Source organism: Pristis pectinata, chromosome 9 (genome assembly GCF_009764475.1).
Source record: "Pristis pectinata isolate sPriPec2 chromosome 9, sPriPec2.1.pri, whole genome shotgun sequence".
In the NCBI taxonomy this organism is placed as follows: domain Eukaryota; kingdom Metazoa; phylum Chordata; class Chondrichthyes; order Rhinopristiformes; family Pristidae; genus Pristis; species Pristis pectinata.
The window spans coordinates 78243918-78267879 of record NC_067413.1 but is presented as its reverse complement, the minus strand read 5'-3'; the positions used below and the strand labels follow the sequence as shown (position 1 = coordinate 78267879).

Here is a 23962-nt window from a genome sequence, read left to right as displayed (position 1 = left end):
TCACAGACTTATTCAATGCACTTACTATACTTAAAGTCCACGTTTTAAAAGTAATACTATTTAAATAACTATAGCTTCAGTGATTTAAAAAACCGTATAAATTCCTTGATTTCAAAAGACAGAATAACGTTCGGTAGTAACACGATAGGTAATTGGCTCCTTTATCGTGACTGTATGAGGGAAGGTGAACCAATGAGGCGCCTGCGGTGGGCTGAGTGCAGGCGCCGTGCCGCGTCGGGCAGGGCTGGACGGGACCGGTGGGTGTTGAGCAGTTCACTGGAAGGGATTGAAGCTGCGATTAGATCCATGTCGTTTCACTCACTCATTGTCGGTTAGGGCGATTGTACTTTGTCCACGCTAACTAATTGCTTAACGCACGAATTGATCCAAGCGACGATTTGGGCGCTTGGTTTTTAAAGGTACGTGGAGGCCGTGGCTGGTGGAGGTTAAACAGGGAGCTCGGCTGCGGCCGAGGACTTGGGCTGAGGGTGAAGCGTTGTTGGGCTGGCCTGGGGCTCCCTTCAGCCTGCGGGTTATTACCAAGGCTTTGAGTTCCAATTTAGTTAATGGAATCGGTTAAATCTTGCACAATTTATTATTTCTGAAAGTTAGTGCAACAACAGTTATCATTGATTTGAAATATATTTTCTTATTTCATGGATACTGTCTGACCTTCTAAGTATTTCTACCATTTATGCTTTTATTTCATGTCTTCGTTATTTGGAATATTTTGTGATACAACAAGGTTCTTTGTAAAGACGAGGTTATAAATTTAACGGGAAATCTTTGGAAAGTATCATCTTTTGAGTATGTCTTGAATAAACTTTCCCATAATATTATTTGATAGGTGTGTTTTTTTTTGTTAGCTCTAATTTAAATACCTTTTTTTGCTGCATTCTGGAGAATCTGAATGAGGCTGTGGGCAATGAACGAATTAGTAAATAAAACGACCACATGCGAATTTTAGTTTGTAATCGACATTTTCCCATGGATATCATACGTTAGTGGTCTTTGATCATAAATCGTAAGTGATTTGCAGTTATACCAGTTTAAACAGTAAAACAACCAAAGGTGCTTCAGAAAAGTTTAACAAAACAATTAAGCATCGCAACATTAGGATAGAAAAAGGCAAGAGCTTGGTAAAAAGGTTTTAAAATGTCTGCGGAGAGGTTTTGAGAATGAGTTGGAGAGCTTGGGACGTAGGATGCTGAAAGCAAGACTGCAGAAGTGTATTATGTCTGTACAAGACAGTAGAGTTGGCAATATGTATATACCTCCAGAGACTTGTAGAAATAAGTTAGAAATGGAGTAAAGCTAGGCTAAGGAAGGATTTGAAAGTGAGAATGAATTATGCTGTATGGGGGTGGGATTTGCCTCTGAGTAATTTTGTTTTTATTTCAATCATTACCAATGTCGCCTGAGCTTTTTTTAAACCATACCGTCACTTGGGATTTCTAAGTACTATAATTAGTGGCTTGTTTTCAACATTGGTGTTTTTCAGCAGTAGTGCTCTTATTGCTATGCTTTGTTTATAAGTATGCACATTGGGTAAAATACATCCAATATTGTAACTTGCATAAAATCACTTAAAATGTACACAAGGAAACTTCTGCATTGTTTTCAACCAATATTGCCTACATTAAGGCTTGTGTGAATTTAGTTTTCTTGAAGGGATTTAAATAAGGAATTATTTTACAAAGTTGTCTTATTGAATCCATTGATGTCTTGAAGCATATTTACTTAATTTTACTATGCATTTTACAGTGGAAATACATTGCTCAAACATATGGCATAGTGGATGGTGGCATAATGAGCGGGGAGCCTGATGCACTAGCAGTAGTAAACCAGCTGCAAGATTTAGCATCTGACCCCTTGAACAGACGAGCGATTGTACAGGATCAGGGGTGTCTGCCTGGGTTGATTCTATTCCTAGATCACGCAAATCCTCAAGTTGTTTATTCTGCACTACTGGTAAGTAACAATCCATCTCATTAATGTTATTCATGTTCAAAAATAATCACTGGTAATCACCTACCCCAAATTATATCCTTTTGCAGTTGCTTGATGGCTCATTCACAACCTCTTTACAGTAATCGGGGAGAGTCCATAAATAAACCATTGAAAGTACACAGTTTAAAAATAGGATTGGGATTGTTGAGTTTTTAAGTAGGTATACAACACAAAAGCAAGGAAACTTATAAATTATGACTTGGGTGTCAGCATGCATATGAAGTCCAATTCTGCTGACACATTTGTCAAATGCCTTCAAAAGTCTATATGCATGACATATTTAATCCTATTGTTTATTTGGAAAAACTTAAAGTTCAGACACTACTTAGCTTTAACGTCCATTATTCTTTCAAATGATAATGAATTTTGTCCTAAGTTATGACATCACCTTCCCCACTACCAGTGATTGGCCTCTTTTTTTTTTAACCTGGTTTACTACATAGCAGTTTCTTGAACAGTTAACATTTTGGTTTGCTGGTACTTTAAAAATGAAAAACATCTGTTTCCTTGCCATGAGTTCTTAATTCTTAACATCAAGTAATTCATCCATGGAGAATTGAAAGAATATGCTCAAAGTTTTTGACATTTTGGCTCTTACTACTTTCAGTGGCTTGTAATGCAACTGATCTGGACTAGATGAGTTTTGTTGTAATAATTGGCAACATTCAAACAGATCACAATCTGACAATATCCTGGTTATCAGGCTAAACAAAAGCCAGTTAAATTTCACTGCATTTAGTGATTGTAGAATATCTGGCTTTTGCCTTTCATGCACTCTTTTTATCACTGTACCAGGAAGCTTTGGGCCCATAACTTCAGCTGTTTATACCACCTTTCATGGTCCTAATTGAATAGATCCTCATAATAAAAACCTCTCTATTTTGCAGTTTTAAAGTATCTTGGGGTTATTCTGCAGAAAGTTGTAATTCATCCGGAAGTAATTGAATTTTACAAAATATGGAGGAAATGTTGGCTAGAGTGTCACTGTTACGGTACCTTGTATGCTTTCTACTTGCACACGTTATTAATGTCGAGGGTTAGGATTGGAAAAGTTCTCTTGACCAAAGTAAACAAAAATGGAAGAGGAAACGATAATTGTATGCTGGTGAGTGGGATTTGTATTGATTCTAATGCCATCTAGTAGCTTCTTCTGTGCTCACTTAAATGAGGAAAGGCAGCATTATGTGCTGTTAATTAAAATTATTGATGAAATGGTGGCAAACTTATTTTTCAATGATTACTTTTTTCCCATGTGAAAGTTTCAGTTGCCTGGTTCAGCAGAATATTTTGTGTATTATTTTGTCTTGCTGTGTAATAAGCTGCAAAACGTTTAACTTTGGAAGGATTCAAGTACAAGCAACACTTCATCCTCGGCTCTCTTCTCATCTGCACGGTCAAATGTGGCAGCATTCAGTGGGCCAGAGATGTAAGAGGAATATTGCAAAGGAGAAAATCCACAGAGTAATAAATGGAATCATGCAAAATCCCAGTCACTGAAGATATGAACAAAAAATAAAGCAGTTCTTGGATAATAATATTCCATTGAATAGTAAATTGCACTCCATCTGCAAAAAAAAATGTTCTGACAAATTTGGAATATAAAGCAATGAGCAAAAATATGTCAAGTGATCCATCTTAGAAATAGATACAATTCTAAATCTACAACAATATCCACATTTTTTTAAGATTGCTGATAGAGGCTATAATCCATTGGACATGCTAAATCATCTCACTCCCACTCTGATCTATTGGTCTGCAGCCTCTTGTACCATGCTAGAGATGCCCAATGCAAGCTTGAGGTACAGCACCTCATTTTCTGTCGGGGCACATTGTAGCCTTCTGGACTCTATATTGAATTCTGTAACTTAAGGTAATTTGACTTCTTGGTCTTTAACAGTCATCCATCTCTAATATTAGCTCACTTGTTTTTCTTCCTTTTTGTTTCTTTGGAAGTGGAGGTTATGCCCAGCCTGACATGCTGGGCTTGCCTCCCTGCTCTGAATTTCATAATTCCCACATTCCTCTGACTAGGTACACTTGTCTATGTTCTCACCTTCTAATTGCTCCCATTCACTGATTGACTAGATAACCTAGTTTACAGTTTATCCCCATGGCTGCCCCAGTTTCACCCTATCAGAGACATCCCCTCAAACCCTTACTCCCTGCAGCTTTACAAGCTTCATTTGTCTCCTTTTCAGTTGTAATGAAGGGTTTCTGACAGGAAATGTTGACTTTTTCTCTTCTCACAGCCTGACTAGCTGAATATTTCCAGCATATTCTGTTTTAGCTTTAGATTTCCGGCATATGTAGTTTTTAATTTTTCCTCATACTTCCAAATCAGGATGGTGCACAGCTTAAAGGGAAACCTACAGGTGTTCCCATGGGCTAGAACCAAGTGCTTCCTGGTGATAAAGGTTACAGTTCTGGGAGGTGATGTTGGACTGGAGTAACCACAGTGCATTTTGTAGCTGAGGATGAGCTGCAACCATGGTGAAGGCAATGGAAAATATGCTCCATAAGCTACTGCTGAGATTAGAATACATGCAAAGGCTATTATTTTACTACATTTGCATGGAATGCATATTTTGTACTAAAATAAGTATTTGGAGTTTTTAAAAAAAAGACTGTAGATGCTAGAATCTGAAGCAAAGAGAGAAAATGTTGGAAGTCCTCAGCAGATCAGACAGTATCAGTGAGCAGAGAAACAATTGACAGTTTGGGTCAAGGACCTTTCTTCAGAACTGGAGAAAGTTAAAGTGTTTTAAGTTGCGTGGGGAGGCAGAAGTGAATACCAAAAGAGATGGACAGAAATTCCATTGGAGAGAGGAATGGAAATTCTTTGAGGTGCATATTCTTATAGAGATGTGCCAATGAATTTTTACTTCTGATGAGTCTTTGACTTAAAACGTCAACTTCATTTCTTTGCTGCCTGACCCACTGAGTGCTTGCAGCACTTGCTGTTTGTATGAGAAATAAATAGTTCCTGATAGAAACATATTGCCCCCTTGTCTCTCGACTCTGGGTTATATTTCCTGCATGAAAACTAATTAGAGCAGCCTCTCAAGCTGGCTCTTCCATTCATAAAATTGTAGCTTATCTTATCTTGATCTCGGTCCTGCTTTCCTGCCATATCCACATAGATTTTTAGCTTATAGAGAAGACAAAAGTTGTCTCTTTCTGTCTTGAATGTATATTAATGATTCGGTCTCCACATGCCACCTTCTTGGTGCAGATTTAGTGGGTCAAAGGAACTATTTCTGTTGTGTTATACCCAAAGAGGAAATTCATCCTCATTTGTCTCAAATGGGTGACACTGTATATAAATGTTGCTTTCTAGTTCTAGATCTCTCTCACAAGGTGAAACACTTCTAACAGCTTGTCAAGCTCCCTTAGAATTTTGTGTTTTAATAACCATGCATAAGCAACAGTCACTCCAGTGCACGCAAGCACAATCTGTTCAGCCTTTCCTCATAAGAATCACCTTCATCCTGGGAGTCAACCTAATGAGCCTTCTCTGAAATAGCTCCAAAAATATGGGCACAAAAATTCTACTCGGTACTTCAGGTATAGTCTCACCAATATCCTATGCAGCTGTAGCAAGCCTTCTCTATCTTTATAATCCGTCCACTTTGCCATTACTCCATTTGACTTCCTAATTGGTTGTTGCACCTGCATGCTAAATTCGTCTCTGGTTCAAGGACATCTGAATTACTTTGTGCTGCAGCCTCCTGTAGTCTTGCCATTTAAATATTACAGCTATTCGGGTAATGGGAATTCACCTTACGGACTTCACAAATCATTATCAAAACAAAAAGAGATGCAGAATAAAAATTTGCTTTCATGGAATTTGTCAATTTTTATTTTCAGCTCTCATTTCTTGGCACATACAATGCGAGATACATCATTTGTGCAAAAAATTTTGATACAGTTTTCTCGGAACACCAACCCCCACCTGCCCCACCAAAACCCACCCGCCCCCGGGGGGGGGGGGGGGGTTCACCAGTATTGTAGCATATTTGGCTGCAAAACACTCAGATGAAGGAACTGAATATAATGTAGGTTGTAAATAGTGGAGCCCATCAGTAACCCTGGCAGTTTGCCAATCTGAAAATAATTCTAGTATCCCAACTCTATTTTCAATGGTTAGTCAATCCACTCAGCATCCTAATATGTCCTTTTACATGTAAGGAAGGATCTAGGCAATTTAGAGAAAAGCTGTTTTTAGTGGAAGAATCCAGAACCATAGATGTAAGGTAATTAGTGAAAGGACCAAAGACCATCAGAGGGGAGATATTTGGAAGATTAAAATTGCAGGGCTATGGAAAAGTGGGATCAGTTGTATTGCTCTTATTGAGAGGTTGCATGGACAAACAGCAAGGTGTGGCCTTGTGTGCTGTTACCATTCTGTGGTTTTCCAGAATTCTTTCTAAATGCTATGTGAACTGATGATAGGGGACCTTTTGATCATAATTCTGCTTCTTGCTGCACTTGGATATAAGAAGATGTGATGTTTTTACCAGTTTGGAAGTATAAATGGGGAAACTTTCATATTCAAAGCCAAAAGTAACAATTGATGTATGCTTAATTTTAAACCAGGAATTTAATTTCCACTACCCTTCATTAATATTATTTGTTTTGTAGTAAACTTTTAAAAGCTGCTTTTGTTTTTGATCTCAGCATCTCAATTGGATTGTCATATAGGCGGTTTTTTATTCACATGCCATAATATTTTTGGTTGTTGTAATACATTGAATTTAACATAGAAAAATTCAGCTCTAGACCTGCTAATTTCTTGTTGTTAACTGCAGAATGTTTTTATTTTCATATTGCAATTTAGTTTGTGAAGAATGGCCAAAAGTACTTAATTGTTTTCCTCTGTGCCTTAGGCTCTGCGATATCTGGCAGAATGTCGATCCAACAGGGAGAAAATGAGAAGCGAATTAGGCATGATGTTAAGTTTACAAAATGTGATCCAAAAGTAAGTTTATTGTCTTGAATTGTTTCTTTAGCTGAAAGATGAGTTTTCCTTGGCTGCTTCTGTCTTTGTATTTCAGTGTTATTCTCCTAAAAGACTCATAAATGGTGTCATCAAGGACCTGATTTCTAAATTCTTATAAAACTTGAAAATGTGTTTTGTTTAATATTGATACTTTTTTCAAAGGAGATAATAGTTGCAATATTGAATGTACTAAAACATATTTTCTGGGCCAAAATATTACCAAAGTTGAATCAACTTGTTGGTAGAGGTGAGCCATCTGTGCTCACTGCTGACCTATATGGTAAGTGCCCACATACACTTGAGAACCCACCATTTGTTAACTTGCTGTCAAGTATTGGCTTGTGCCTAATCTCCACAAGGCCTTGTGTGATTTAATGCTGCAATATTGGGGGTGGGAGGGCAGTGTGTGCCCAGTTCATGAAACAAAATAATCTTTGAGAGCTGGATAAGCCTTGTGTTCACCCCACCTAGCTGTCAAATATTTCAAAAACATTTCTAAGCTATTAAAAAGAAACTATTAGAGTATTTAACTTAAACAACAGTGATGTGAATTTTCTTAAATGTCTTTTAAGTAAACTCAATTCATTCCAAATATGTGAATGGCATAAAAGTTAGTTCACATAGCTATTCTTCATTAATAGGAATGGGCTAATTTCACGCAAGATCTGAGGCAAATTCCCTGGTTTAACTGCTGATGAATTTCTGCTCATTCACACTTCATAACAGACTCCATATTCCACCATTGGAGCATGGTCAGAAGGGTGCTCCTGAAGAATGGTGAACAAGTTTCCGATTTTTTTTTTCCCCCCATTTGCATAGGATTCACAAAAGTTGCACTATTGCAGAAAAAATGCTGATCCCAGTGGAGCTGCTCAGCATTTTTTGTAACAATTTCCTACTCAGTATCATGTGCTTAATTTTAGTAGTTAGGATTCGTGTGTTATTAGGATTTGACAAGACCTTAACAATTATGTTGCTGAGAACATGCCCTCCTTGAAGGGTTAATAGCCTTGGCAATTGAGCATAGACAGTTCTTTTAAATTGAATATTCTCCCATTTATAAAATTTAAAATGTAATAGATTTTAATTGTATTCAGTGTTCTGACTTTTTTAAAGATCATTACATAAAAACACTAATCTTTAATAATTTTCTTTGTAGGACAACAACACCTGGTGAAACTAAGATATTAGCAACTGAAGTCTATGAGGTTTTGCAGTCTTCAAGCTGTGAGGAATCTGACTACACAAGTGATTATAACTCTCACAGACGCAAGCCGCAATTTTTTCTGGGAAGTACTAACAAGCGTGCAAAAACAGTTACCCTGCAAATAGATGGCTTGGATGATTCGGTAAGAAGATCAGTGCTAATTATTACGGGTTATTATTAGTTCACATTGGAAATGCATCTTTTTAAGCTGGTCATGAATTTTAGATAAGTACTCTGTTCGGTTTCTAATTTGATTGAAGGTAATATTTCTTTGACCAACTGGCACCTTTTAGATGTTTTCCATTGGGTATGGAATAGTAATCTTTGGTGTTAATAACATAAGTGATGGTAATAACTTTATAAAGGTTAGATCCATGTTTACCAGTTTATGACTGCCAATGATTTTTAAGGTTATCTGGGACATCTGTATTGATTTGTGTCAGTCATTATTGTAACATATGCTAACTCTGAAAAGCACACTGCTCAAGTTTCACTTTGTTTTTCCAAAATAGTTGCATTCAGAGTGTTTACTGCTTTGTCTCTTTAAATGGATGACACAAACACTTGCATGTTTTGATGTTCTTGCCCATTCTCAACTTCTGAGTCCTGAAGGAATCTCTTATTGACAGATTTGTATCTACTATTACAGTTGTTTTATCCTTGCTATTCTGATTATCTTTTTGAGGAGTATTAAAGAACTCCATCTGTCGTCCCGAAATCAATTTCCCTATCCGTCCGCTGTAAATAACACAGTGCCACGAGGTCGATTCGAACAAATACCTTTATTAGCAGTGCACCGCTAGGAGAATTCTCTTCAGCACTCACTAAGAGTCGCTTCCTGAGTTCTCCCCGAACAAAGGGCAGACAGACATTTATATAGGAATTGTCACACACATCTCATGCAAACGGCGCCGCGAGTTTCGGTCAAGCTATAGAGATCTTAAGACAGCTATCACACCTTTTGTCATAGTATAATTGAGTTATAATCAAGGCTTTCAAAGGCAGGTATCACCCTTCATTGTTCAGGGAAAGTCTTTACCTCGATGTTAATTACACTCAGTATCGCCACCGTCTGACATATCGGAATGGTTCGTTACCCAAAACAAAGGCAGTGATTGCTAAAGAAATATAAATGCATATATATATATTTTGTTTGCCAGTTATAGGTATGGTTGCAATTCTTAACCCTTCACTTCTTCACATCCAATTTGTCCCCCTGCATTTAGATATTTGATTTAGTTTGGAGCCTGGTGATTCTAATTGAAAAGCTTGTTCACTTTCCTTTTAAAGGGTTATGCTTGATCTCTACTGAGGATTTAAAAAAATAACTTTTCATAGTTGACTTGTTTATATTCTGCCCTAACCATTTGAAGTGGGTATTAAAATGATGCTTACTTTTTGATTTGTATTAATCTTAGATCACATGAATGTAATACTGGTATGTTCATTATGTATCAAGATTTCTATTTTCACATTCCTGGATCACACAGAAAATGAAGCCTCTTTGTGGCTGAGTTAAGAAGCAATCAAATGTCATTCTTTACAGCTGGGTATCATAGAAGTCTTCTCAGTTTACAGCAGCTATGAGGCATTTGTCTTTGTCAATAGCTGGTTAGTTATAATTAATGGACCAGGATCTCTTGACTGCAGCATGCCACATTTCCACACACACATACAGAAGCAGCATCTTCCTTGAGGAGGCCAGTTTCAACCTTATTGTCACTTCCATGTGGAACTGGGAGCATTTCTCGGGGGACAAATTGCATAATAGTCAGTGTGGAAGACTTGTGTATAATGCAGCATTACACCACAAAGAGAACTTGGAAACACAAATTTTTGGTATGTAAGAAAGATAAGTAGTGGTGCATTTTGTTCCAAGAAAAAAAGCACATTTGAATTTGACTGGTTTTACAACAACTCTATTGGCAAGCACATATTCTTTTTACTGACTGTTCTCCTAAGATGTATTTGAAGAAACCATTGCTCATTTCCGTAGTCTATCCTGACCAAAGACTATGTCATCAATTTGCTGTATCTAATTCAGTGATTTCAAGATATCAATTGGAGCAGGAAAATACGTAGGTGCACCAAGCCCCAAAGCCATTGACATGGTATAAATGTTCTGAGGAGTTTGGTGGCTTTTGTCAACGTAAAAGAAAATTACTGAAATCCGACTAGTCAAAGTGATGTCAGCTTTTGCGTTCCAACTGGTCTCCTCTCCCCACCTCCCAACCACATTCCCTTTAAACTTTGTAACTGTGGTTTTCTAAAGGGCAATCCTTTGTTCTGCACAATAATGGAAAAGTAAAGTGCGACGCTGAAGGAGAGATGTCAGATCTTAAAGGGAGAAGCCACATTTGCATTTTCCAGATCATAAAAACAATCAATCAGCTGTGCAGGAATTGGTCACATAGTTGAATTTTGCTGGTGCTTCTGGCCTCTGATTCCAACCTTGGAGTTGCTACAGAATCCAAGAGTGGTCACGGAATAGAGGAATCAGATGTGATTTATATCTGCCTCGGTGTATGGCAAGCATTGGAAAAGGTAGTTTTTCTAAAGCAACAAACAGTTTGCTGGAGGAATTCAGCAGGTGGAGCAGCATCTGTGGGAGTAAAGGAATCATGGACATTTCAGGTTGAAGTCCTGCATCAGGACCTAGTTTTTCCAGATAGAGAGATTTTGAATAAAATTTGTTTTTAATCTTTAAAATGTTAGTTATATAGTAATATTTTGGCTGTCTTTAAGAAAAAGTTAAGACCTCTTGACAGATGTCAAAAAAAAGTCTTGTCTGGGAGTTGGGCCACAGGATCAGCTTGGTCTGCTTTGCTTTGGTTATTAGGAGGTACAAAGGCTTAGAGCAACTGCAAAAAGTGTTAGGGGACTGGGGGCCACCTTCTGCAGGCTGGATCAAGTACAGTCCACCCCAATATCTCTTCAGGATGATCAGAGTAGAACTTTGAGATTTGGTAATTTATATTGTGTGGTGTGGCAAGCATTTTTAAGCTTGTGCAGGAGGGAATATTTATGGGTTACCTTTTAAGGCTTAACAGATATTGGAACTGCAGCCATCTAATTAGGACATATAGCAATATGCCCAAAATATTGGGAAATACACTGGCAAGTTAAACCTGGACATTTCGGAAATAACTACAGAATGAAGAAGCTGTTACCTTTTAGACTACATATGATGAAAATTTGGGAAAGCTTATGGAAGAATAAATGAAGATTATCTTGCATGGATATGAAATATTTTACAATCTCAGTATATCTTAAACCACTTTACAGTTAGTGAAGTGATTTTTGTAAGTGTAGTCACTTGCAATGTAGGAAAACTCGTGCTGTATTTTTCTCTCTCCACACCATGTGAGTATTGTTGAACGGATCAAAAAATGTTTTGGTGCTTTTTGTGCCAAGTCTGTGGGCAAATATCAAAATAACTGTTTCCTGTTTCACGTAGCCTGAGCCATGCTGTTGGAGCACTGCTAATCTACAAATAAAACTTAAATGCATGTGACCAAAATAACAAAATATGTTGGTTGAAAATAAAAATGAACTACAGATTCTGGAAATCTGAAATAAAAAGAAAATGCTGGAAACACTTGGGTCAGGAATCATCTCTGGACAGAGAATCAAGTTAACATAGTCCCTTCATCAGAACAGTGAAAGAGCAAAACAAAAATGATTAGCATCAAACTGGGGGGGGGGGGGGGAATGGGGTGGATAGGACAAAATGAATACCTGTGACAGATATTCAATTGTGACACAGGTCATCTGGTTGATTGGTGAATGGGGGCAGTGAGGGATAGAGAACGTGATCCTTTCTTCATGAATTGTATGAAAAGAGCAATTAGAGAGTGAGATGTGGACAAACACAAGTAAAAGTTGCAAAATGCATAACTGCAGGACATGCCAGGTGGGTCAGGCTGCGCTAACAGGGAAGAAAAACAGCCAACATTACAGATGGATAACTTGTAGCTATTCTGATGTAGAGAAAGTAAGTTATTAGCAATTGTAGAATTAGGTACTGAATCTGGAACACTGTAGGGTGTCCAGTTGGAAGATGAGTTGATTTTTCTCAAACTTAAGTCAGGCCTTGTTGTAACTATGCAGAAGGTCACTGGTATAGTCAGAGTGGGAAGGAGAATTCAAGTGACAGGCAACAGGAAACTCGGCATCATCTCTACAAACTGTATGCAGGCCCTTCACAAAGCAGTTGCCCAATTTGTTTTTGGTTTAGAGAGACCACATTGTAAACACCAAATTCGGTGCACTAAGTTGTGAGAAGTGAATCACTGCTTCACCTGGAAGATTGTTCAAGTCCTTGGATGGTGGGAAGAAAAGAGGTGCAAAGGTAAATGATCCTGCACTTGCATGAGAAAATGCTGTAAGAAGGAAAGTGGTTGGTGGAGATGGAAGATTGCACCAGGGTGTTGGGAGGGAAGCAGTCACTTCAAAATGCTTAAAGGGGTGAGGGGAATATGTGCATGGTGGTAGAATCTCATTGAAGGTGGCAGGAATTTTGAAGAATGATCTGTTGAATGTTGAGGCTAGTGGGGTGGAAGATGAGGACCAGGAGAATGTTTTCTCCCAGGAGGAAAGGGGATGAGAGAAGAAGTACAGGAAATGACATACGATGAAGGGCTTTGTTTACCTTGCTGACTATGGTAGGCATATTTCAGGAAGAAGAAAGACATCTAGGAAATCATCCTTTTGCCCTTTTTATACATCTTTTGCTTTTTTTTTCCCCCTGTGCTAATTATCCTTTTCTTTCTCTCTCACTTTTTAAGTTTAAAAAAGTGAAAAATAGAAAAAGTAATTTAGTAGATTTGATAGGGATGATCAAAATTGACACATCTTATATATGCATCTTATATAGGTGCATCTTATGGCTTGGTGTAGGTTCAATAAGTCTATAGGCTTTGTGAATACTTTGGCTTCTACATTTCGTAAAATGATGAAAAATAACTATTAAACATTTGGAGAGGTAAGTGACAAAAACAAGAGGGCACTAATTTTATTCTGGCTACTTCAGATATTGATAACTTGGTTTGATCATTAAGCAAGAGACAGAGATTTGCAAACAGTTGTAAACCATTTAAACATTTTCTCTACTCTATAAGTGGTTTCATAATTAACCTCTTGCTGTGTCAACTTAAACTATTACATTGGCCCATTAAAACAATTGAATAGGTTAACATGGGCCTGTTTTTTCAGCTGTTAGTAAAATAGTGGATTCTATAGACCTCTTGTACTGGTGCTCAAAATTAAGTTTAGTTTCACTTTAGTAGCTTCATAACTTTACAGCATTAAATATCTGTTATTGATCCACTGATTTGTGTTTTTCTTTTGTTTTTAGTCACGGAGAAACATATGTGAAGAAGCATTGTTGAAAATCAAAGGTGTTATCAGTTTTACTTTCCAGATGACTGTGAAAAGGTGTATTGTGCGGATCCGATCTGATCTGAAAGCAGAGGTAGGTATGTTTTTAAAAGAACTGGTATTTGGTTGAGAATTGTGTGATGGCTTCGCAATTAAACTTGGTGTCCCAACATTTGAGCAAATTATTCCCCGTTATTCTTTCTTTCTTTCTTTTTTTTTGTCGTCCTTTCCTTCAGGTGATTTGTGACAGAACTCTTCCCAGGCCACCAGGTTAAATGCATACCCTTAAATTAACCATGATCATGACCGTGCCAAATATGCTTGTGCATTTGTATATGCATTTAAGTTCCATTTGTGTTGTACTTAATATTCAAAAAATGAGTTGTAATTGTAGGTGATTGTGTTTATTTTCAATGAATATGTACTAAATTATAATAAATGACATTAAAATTATATCTTGAAAAATTAATAACTTAAAATTAATCAAGATAATTTTTGTTAACCATTCAATAATAAAAGTTAAACTGATGAATTATTTGGCCATTATATTTGACTCATAAAGTTTATTATGTTAAATAAGGTTTCAGACATGACTGTGGAAATTCAATTAGTTTTTAACTCAGTTGAATACTTCAGGATCATTTTTTGCTTTTAGCATTTTCAGTTAGACATCTCTGCTTTTAGGTAGCTTAAGTTCAGGAGCTTGTTGGAGCCTCTATGGTTGGCTAAAGAAACATGTTTAGCATGATGTAATTGCATAGGACACAACTTCCTGAAACTATTCATGATTTGACATCAAGAATGGTTATTAGGAATGCATTATTGGACTTAACTGTTTTTATGTTCAACTGCTGAATCGTATTAGAAGGTTACTTAAAGAAAAAGCTGTTAGTGCTCCCATTCAAGAAAAGGAGATAAACAAGAAATAGCAGGCCAATTAGCCTAACGTTTGTTAGTAGAAAAATGTTGGTTTCTAATATTAAGGAAATAATATTAGGATATTAAGAAAATTTGTAAAGCAGAATTGTCCTGGTTTTATGTCATGGTGTTTGACAAATTTGAGTTCTGAGGATGTAACTAGCAGGATGGATAAAGGGGAACCTGTAAGTGGAATGCATCTGGATCCTGAATGCAAAACATTAGATGAGTGCCATATAAATACTACGTCAGATAAGAGGTTGGAGTAGGGAGCAAGACATTAGCATGAATAGAGGATTTGCTGACCAACAGAAAAAGCAGTTGGGATGAATGGGCTATTTGCAGGTTGGCAGGCTCTAACTGTGGAACACCCCAGTGATCAGTAATGAGGCCTTAACTATATTTGCAATCTAGATTCATCACTTAGATGAAGGAACTGTACTGCAAACACATTTGCTGAAGGCACAAATGGGTGGGAAAGTAAGTTGTAAGAAGGATATGGTCTCTGGAGAGCTACAGATGGTATATAATGGGGTTTGTGAGGTTATCCACTTAAATAAAAAGAATGGAACAGCAGAATGTTGATTAAATGGAGAGAAGGTCATCACACAGCGGCTCAGCAGGTAGAGCTACGGCCTCCACCAACCTGGGTTCAGTCCTGACTTCTGGTGCTGCCTTTGTGGAGTTTACAAATTCTCCCTTTGACAATGTAGGTCCCTCCCCAATACTTTGGGTTTCTTCCACATCCCAAACTCTTGCTGGTTAGGTTACTAGGCTACTGTAAATTTTCCCTATTGTAGAAGAATCAGGGCAGTTGATGAGTATACATGAGAGAACAAGTTGTAGGGAATGGCTTCACCCAATTGGCCACATCTTACACTGTACAAAAATATGAATGTCTCTCTCCAGAGAGATCTGGGTGTTTGCATCCATGAAACACAAAACTAGAATGCAGGTAATTAGGAAGGTATTGGGAGTAAGCACAAAAGTCCTTATTGTGTGGGGGAATCGGTGCAGTTGTTCACGGCTTTGGTGAATACTATGCAATTTGATCTTATTTAAGGAGGAGTATGCTCATATTGGAGGTAGCTCAGGAAAGGTTCAACAGGTTGGTTGAGATTGTCTTAGAAGGAATGACTAAGCAGGTTGGGCTTATGTTTGCAAGAGTTTAAAATAAAGAGCAAAACTGTGAAACAGGATTCTGAGGGGATTTAACAGAGTGGATGCTGAGAGAATGTTATCCACCCAGGGAGCATAATTTCAGAATGAAGAGACACCTATTTAAAATGGGATTGAGGGGGAATTCTTTGCACTGGAGTTATGGAGGCTAAGTCATTGAATATATTCATGGCCTGAGATGGAAAGATCTTTGGACGGTAAAGACTAATAGTGATCAACAGGAATCTGTACAGGTAACCAAGGTTAATCCAATCTTGATTTTATTAAATGGCAGAACAGGCATAATGAGTTTACTCCCATTTCTAATGTCCTTATTTTTTTCTCATCGTGGTGAAAGTAACCAAGATTTTGCTGTGAATGATCAACTGTTCAGTCTTTTCAGATAACAGTGTGTGTGTGTGTGTGGGAGGGGGGGGGCGGGGAAATGCCATATTCAATTATGTTTTTCTTGCAAATGCAGCATTTCCTATCTGTGACTAACTTAAAAATATCAGATAAATGTGGCATTATTTCATCCATGTGTATTTTTAATGCATTAGCATTTTTAAATGTTTTCTCATCTTGGAGCTCATAACAGAAGATTTGATGTCTATCATTTAAATTATAAGGAGAAAGGTTCGATATGAGAAGTCTCGAACTTAAAATGTTGTTAAATAGAATATCTTGTGAACTATTTCAGAGATCAGTTAATTTTAAAGAAAAGATGCATATTAGCTTAGTGACTTTTTTTACTACTTGATGTGCCCTGTATAAAGTTGCAATTAAGAGGGGCTTGTAAAAGCAAGGAAACTGCTGAAATATGTAACATGGGGTGCTTAATTTATATGACTTTGAGTATGTAAATTCTTTATTCCAGAAACCAACTTAAAAAATGGTAATTTTTGTTGTCTGGCAAGCTGCTGAATGTTTTGTCCCTTTTCAATGGAAGTACCCACCTGTAAGTTACACTGTTGGAATTACCAGTGTTCATCTTTTGTTGTAGGCTCTGGCATCTGCTATTGCAGCAACCAAAATTTTGAAAGCACAACAAGTGATCAAAAATGAGAGTGGAGAGGAGGTAAGACAAAAGTCTACAATTTGAGACTTGAAACTATTTTATAACGCTTTCATCTGTCATCTATTTTCAAGGGTCTGTGCGTTGTGACAGGTAAATATCCCACTCCTAAAAGTTTACGAACGAAAACCAGGAATTGAAATCAGTTACGAGGAGGTGCATAGATATGTCCCTCTGGGTAACATCTGTCCTTTCTTTCTTTGCCCCTCCCCAGCCTCCTCCAAACCCAGCACCTTTCTAAAATTGGTGTTAAACATAGTTCAGACATTGCCTACAAAATTTGCTTAAGTTCAGGAACATTGTACAGTATTAACTACTAATTTTTAGATAAATGTGAAACTTGTCTGAATATATTCTATTAATCTTCTTTGATTGGCATCCAAAGGGTGCTTTGTTTTGTCTAAAATTGAGTTTGCTACAACCTCTTATCAAGATCTAGAGTCATAGAGTAATACAGCACAGAAACAGTCCTTTGGCCCAGTCATATTTGCCCACATTTGGCCCATATCCCTCTAAACCTTTCCTATCTTTGTACTTGTCTAGCAATACAATTCCTTGAATAGATATCAAAATAATGAAAATCAAAATATCTTTCATATTGTACAGGCATGGTAAAGATTTCTATACAGACATAGAACAGTACATTAAAGCACAGAAATATACCTTTTGGCCCACGATGTCTGTGCTGGCCATGATGCCAATTTAAGCTAATCCCATGTGCCTGTACATGGTTGATATCCGTCCATGGTTGACGTCCTGTTCATGCGCCTGTCTAAATATCCCTTTAAACATTGTTATCCTATCTGCTTCCACCACCTTCCCTGGCAGCATGTTTCAGGCACCTACCACTCTGTGTAGTTTTTAAAAAAAAACTTGCCTTTAATCTTTCCCCTGTCACCTTAAATCTATGCCCTCCAATACTTGACGTTTCCACACAGGGTAGAAAGTTAGTCTTTTACCCCAATCTGCCTCTCATAATTTTACATACTTCTATCAGGGCGCACCTCAGTCTCCAGAGAAAACAGTTCAAGTTCGTCAAACCTCTTCTCATACCTCGTACTCTAATCCAGGCAATGTCACGGTGAACCTCATCTGCACTCTCTTCAAAGCCTCCACATCCTTTCTGTAATGCAGTAACCAGACCTGCACACAGTATTTCATATGTAGCCTAACCAAAGTTTTATATAACTGCTAACTTTTATACTCAGTGCCCTGGCCAATAAAGACAAGTATGCAGTATGCTGCCTTTGCCATGCTACTTGACTTGCCACTTTCAGGGAGCTATATACATTTGTGCTTCTAAGGGTTCTGCCATTTACTGTATATTTTCATATTACATTTGACCTCCAAAAATCCAACACCTCACACTAAGAGTCATAGAGCATGGAAACAGGACCTTCGGCCCAACTCGTCCATGTTGAGTGTGTTACCCAGCGAGCTAGTCCCATCTGCCCACATTTAGCCCATAAGCCCGCTAAACCTCTCCTATCCATGTACTTAGCTAGATGGCTTTTAAATGTTGCTAATGTGCCTGCCTCAACCACTATTTCTGGCAGCTCATTCCAATTATGCACCACCCTCTGCATGTAGAAGCTGCCCCTGATGTCCCTTTTAAATCTCTTGCCTTTGATCTTAAACCTATGCCCTCTTGTTTTTAGCAGCTGTGAGGGGGAGGGGAGGGAGAAAGACTGTGCTTTCACCTTGTCTATGCCCCTCATGATCTTGTATACCTCTATCAGGTCACCCCTCAATCTATGTTCAGGGAATAAATACGCAACTTCTCCTTGTAACTCAGGCCTCCAAGTCCAGGCAACTTCCTGGTAAATCTTTTCTGCACTCTTTCTAGTTTAATAACATCTTTCCTGTATCAAGGTGACCAAAACTGTACACAGTACTCCAACTGTGGCCTCACCAATATCTTGTATAATTGCAGCATAACTTTCCAACTCCTATATTCAGTGTCCTGACTGATGAAGGCCAGCATGCTAAATGCTTTCTTCAGTACCCTATCTACCTATGATGCCACTTTCAGCAAACTATGCACTTGCACTCCTAGGTCCCTCTGTTCCATAACGCTCCCCAGGGCCCTACCATTTACTATATAAGTCCTACCCTGGTTTGATCTCCCAAAAAGCAATACTTCACATTTTAACCTTAGCCCTCATACCTAGCTGATCAAGATCCCCCAGTAATTTCATAATCTTCTACACTGTCTACAACACCACCTATTTCAGTATTATCTGCAAACTTAGTAATCATGCTTTGTACATTCACATCCAGATTGTTTATATACATTACAAGCATAGGTCCCAGCACCAACCCCTGTGGCACACCACTAGACACGGGCCTCCAATCCAAGAATAACCCTCAACCATCACCCTCTGCTTTCTAAAGCGGAGCCAATTATGAATCCAATCTGCTATCTCCCCCTGGATCCCATGTGATTTAACCTTCCAGATGAGCCTACCATGAGAGACCTTGTCAAAGGTCAAAGGCCTTGCCAAGTCCACACAGACAACGACCATTGCCCTACTTGGTTGTCCAGATTAAACTTTATCTGCCATTTCTCCACCCATATTTCCAACTGATCTATATCCTGCTGTATCCTTTGATAACCTGCTTCACTATCCACAACTCTACCAATTTTTGTGTAATCTGCAAATTTAATGATCAGCCCTCCTTCATTTTCATCTTGATCTTTTGTATACGTCTCAAACGAGGTTCCTGCAGAACACTACTGGTCACAGACCTCCAGTCAGAATAACACCTCTCCACCACTATGTTCTGTCTTCTATGGCCAAACCAATTTTGAATCCAATCTACCAAGTTTCAGTGGATCCCATATGTCTTAATCTTCTGGATTAGCCCACCACAAGGGACTTTGTCAAAAGCTTTACTAAAGTCCATGCATACAACATCCACTGCCCAACCCTCATCACTCATCTTCGTAACCTCCTTTTAAAAAAAACTCAAATCAAGTTTCCCTGCAAAAAGCCCTGCTGACTACAAGTCCATGCTTTTCCAAATGTGAGTACCCCGAAGAATCTCTCCAATGGTTTCCCTACCACTGGTATAAGGGTCACTGGCCTATAATTTCTTGGTTTGTCCCTATTGCCAAAGGAAAAACATTGGCTATTCTCCAGTCCTCTGGGACCTCCTGTGGCTAAAGAGGATATAAAGACCTCTGTCAAGGCCCCAGCAATCTCCTTTATTGCCTCTCTCAATAACCTGGGGTAGATTCCATCAGGACCTGGGGATTTATCAAGAGACTGACATTACCTGTTCCTTGATATCAACATGCCCTAGAATATCAGCATACTGCTCCTTAATCTGACTGTTCTCCATGTCCTTCTCCATGGTGAATACCAATGCAAAGTAATCATCTTGTTCCTTGCCCACTTCCTCTGGTTCCACATTTTTTCAAATTATAAATTAGTTAATCGCTTTTAGAGATAATTATTTTTAACCAAAATTCTTCACATCAAAACTGCAATGGCCCTTATGGCTATATTTACCATTCACAAAAATAAATGTAATCATTTTAGCTCCTTAACAAAAACTAAGCTGTTATTGGTCAGTGTTTTTTTTTCCCCAAAAAGTAGTCTTTCATTTGATTACTTTGAGGAGGTGCTGTTGGAGTAGTCTGGCAAATGACTGCAGTGCATTTTATAAATTGTACATGCTGCAGCCAATCTGTAGCAGTGACGGAGAGAAGGAATGTTTAGGGTGGTTGATGGGATGCCATTCTATGGGGTTGCTTTATCCTGTGTTTTACTTGAGTTGTTAGAGGTGTACTCATCCAGTCAAGTGGAGAGTATTCCATCACGCTCCTAACTTGTGGATTGTTGAAGACTTTAGAGTATCAGTGGGTGACTCACTAGCTGCAGGATGCCCAACCTGTGACCTGCCCTTGCAGCCACAGTATTTATATGGTTGGTCCAGTTGAGTTTCATCCACCACCTTAATTTGTGTTTTTCTCACCTTAGTTTACCTTTCCGCATTAGTATGTCACTGTCAGCAAACTTGTAATTAGGGTATTTTGTCTTTTCATTGTCATTAGTAGATAATGTAAAAAGCCATGGGGCCCAGTCCTGAGCTTCAGGTATCCACACTTTTATTAAAAAAAAGACAGTACCAGAGAAGAGAGACTTAAGTTGAGTAGAGTGTGGATAACCAGAATTAAACACATTTGAATCAACGTTGTACAAAAGTTTAGCACAAGTTCACCTCTGCTTTTTTAATAAACTACCTTCACTTTACCAATTTTCCTACCATCTTAATTTTTCATACAACACTTGGTTTGTATTCCTGCATCCAATTTCCTCTGCACTCCTCAACCCCCCATATTGTACCACTTACCTTGTTTTGCTACCACCATTCTTCCTACCAAAATGAATCCTAGTCTGTTTACTACAATTTTTGTGTCAAGTGCAGACTTTCAAGTTATGCATTCCATTGTCAAGTCTGGTGCAGCATAGTCCTTTGTCACTACCATTCATTCCTGAGAATAACTGATTCAGTGAGAAGTGTAGAAGAACAAGGCATAAGTAGCATTATGTCCACCTAAAAATGATTAGCCAACTTGGTGGCATTGCAATTCAGGACACTGTATTGATAAACAATGAAGGGTGCATGCTTAGACATAAGTGATCACACTACCTGTGGATCATTTTGAAGTTCTGCTACATAGAGTTGTGTATGTTAAGTCCTTAAATGACTGACAGGAGATGGAAGGTCCATTAGTATTGCTATCTTAAAATGTTGGCAGATCCCTGAGAGTGCTGGAGACGAGGTTGAACCAGTTATAATCATCTTCAGTTTGGATCATCCAGTTTTGTCATGCCACTTTGTTGGCGGAAAGGGGTTGAGAAGCACTTGTGCTCTACACTCTGCTATCAAATTGTTTTTCATCGAAACAATGTTACATTTTGCAAACCTTGTGCTAATTTAATTTGCACAGGAAAAAACTGAAATTTATATTTTGTCTTACTGGTGCATTAGTGGCACCATTATTGAACATTAGAACGAACTTGCTATTAACTAATAAAGGATATTTGCAATATCAGATAAATAACAACCCAAAGAAAATGGTTCATCTCCTTCCCCAGGTGCCAATGGTTTTTTTTTTGAAGTTTTTGATCATTATTTTGTAGATGCTGGTTCCGTTCCATGGTACACCTGTTGAAGTGGAGGAAAACACAGATTTACCAGACTACTTACCTGAGGATGAGAGTCCAGCAAAGGATAGTGACAATGCTGTGTCCCGTGTTGGGAGTAAACAAGAAGTTGGTAGTGGCTGGTTCAGTACAGCAGCAAACTTTTTATCGCGGTCATTTTATTGGTGACAGGTGGGATCTGCATCAGAATCGGGTACATGTAGGATTGTGGAAACCATTTTCCCATTGTTGTGATGAATTGCCAAGTGCAGTTTGTACTAATGCAGACACTGCAGTTTGTAGAGGCTTTATGTATATTGCATCTTCATTTAAACAAGAAGCTAAGCTATCAGCAATAGAGGAGATCCCTCCTGCCTTTATCACTGAATTGCCTCGCAATCATGTTTTTATTTTTTTTAACTGGTCCACATCAGTACCAAATAACATCAAAACTGAAGCTTGAGCACCCAGAATTTGGACAGTTTCTTCTGCAGCATCCTACATTGGGTCCTGTAATCAATTCTTATTTCTTGAATACTGTACAGAAGACCTCTTTGTTAATATGTGTGTTGTGCATGAATTTCTTTTGGATGTTACACATTTCAGTGGCACTTACAAATATTTACTGTTTGCTCAAGATCTAAAGCGTTACATATGCCTTATTTTTGTTCAAATTCTAAAGCCTTTATAACATGCCTTTTCTATTTGAATAATGAAATACAGCATGCTCATTGGTGCATTTTGTCCTCGTAACTTATTAATTTTCAACCATTTCTGTGCACTAAAGTAGCACCCTGCTCAGTGTAACTGGCATGTTGCCTTTTAATCCAGTTTTTTGACACACAAAGTAATATGTCAAAGCCCGTTAACTGCACTTTGTTGCATTGTAAGATGAAAATATTATTCAATTTTACTTTGCTAGATATATAAAAACTATAATTTGATATTTGAATGTTTTGAGGTGAAAGGTATGTATAGTGTTCAGCTGAAGTCTTTGTTACAACTTCATTCATGTAATCAACATTTAGTTTGGTAGACTATTATTCCATAAATGCATATCATTGTAATAATTTCCATTAAACATTGGACTACATCTACAAATTTTTAAATATTTTCTTTATAAAATGCCAGATTTGAACTTTAATGGATCTTTGTGTATGCCATTAACCTTAAATTCCTTTAAAGATGTTGGAGATACTGTTAGTGCACTGAGTTCATGCTTGAAAATCACCTGAAATGAAAAGAAGTGTCACCCAGAAAATTATGCATTAAATTTCATTTCAGAAACTTGGGTGCAAAAATCTAAGCTGGCACTTTATGGACTTTACAAGACTTTTATGGCACTTTACAGGACTGGGGAGTCCTGTACTGCCAAAGATGCTGTTTTTTTTTTGGATGAGCATTAACTGAGGCCATCTTTGTCCCCTTCAGGTGAATGTGAAAGGTCATATGACACTGTTTGGAAAGAGAGCAGTGGAGCTAGCCCAGATGCCCTGCACAATATATAACTCTACTATCACTTAAAATCATTATCACATTGCTGCTTTGGGAGTTTTCTGGGAATAAATTGACAGCTGTGTTTCCTGTAACAGTGACTTTGTTTCAGAAGTACTCTCTTGGTTTTAAAGCCAAACTGAGGTTGTAAGACATAATATATGAATGCAAGTCTTTATTTTATAAGCAGTATTCTGAAGTGAATCTATTGGTTTGGTACAGAAGTATGTATCAAAATTGTCTGTATTTATTATGGAAGGAAAATCATTCTCTAAACCACTTTATTTAAATATTGTATTCGTATTGTTGCAGCAAAAGAATGAATCCAGTTCTAAAGCAATGGCTGAATTCATAGAAATTTATTTTAACTGGATTGCCCAATCCTTTTGAGTTAATGGCTTTCTTTGTAAACCATTTGTCTGGTATGGCTTGAAATGTCCATTTTCCAGTGATTAGAGACAAGTTAGTGACATGGTAGCTGTCTCTCACTTCTAGTGACCCAGGTTTGACTAATCTCTGGTGCTACCTTTGTGGAGTTTACATGTTCTCCCTGTGCCCCCCCAGAT

The 23962-nt window shown here is 38.0% G+C and overlaps 1 protein-coding gene across 1 annotated transcript; it reads left to right on the top strand.

Moving 5' to 3' along the window:
* The first annotated feature begins 128 nt into the window (after nt 1-128).
* Nucleotides 129-23003, top strand: armc1 (armadillo repeat containing 1). Its single transcript, XM_052022747.1, has 7 exons — nt 129-419; nt 1765-1971; nt 6897-6988; nt 8169-8358; nt 13573-13689; nt 16675-16749; nt 21900-23003. The coding sequence occupies exons 2-7, from the start codon at nt 1810-1812 to the stop codon at nt 22089-22091; spliced, it is 828 nt and encodes a 275-aa protein (XP_051878707.1). The 5' UTR covers nt 129-419; nt 1765-1809; the 3' UTR covers nt 22092-23003.
* The last annotated feature ends 959 nt before the right edge of the window (nt 23004-23962 follow it).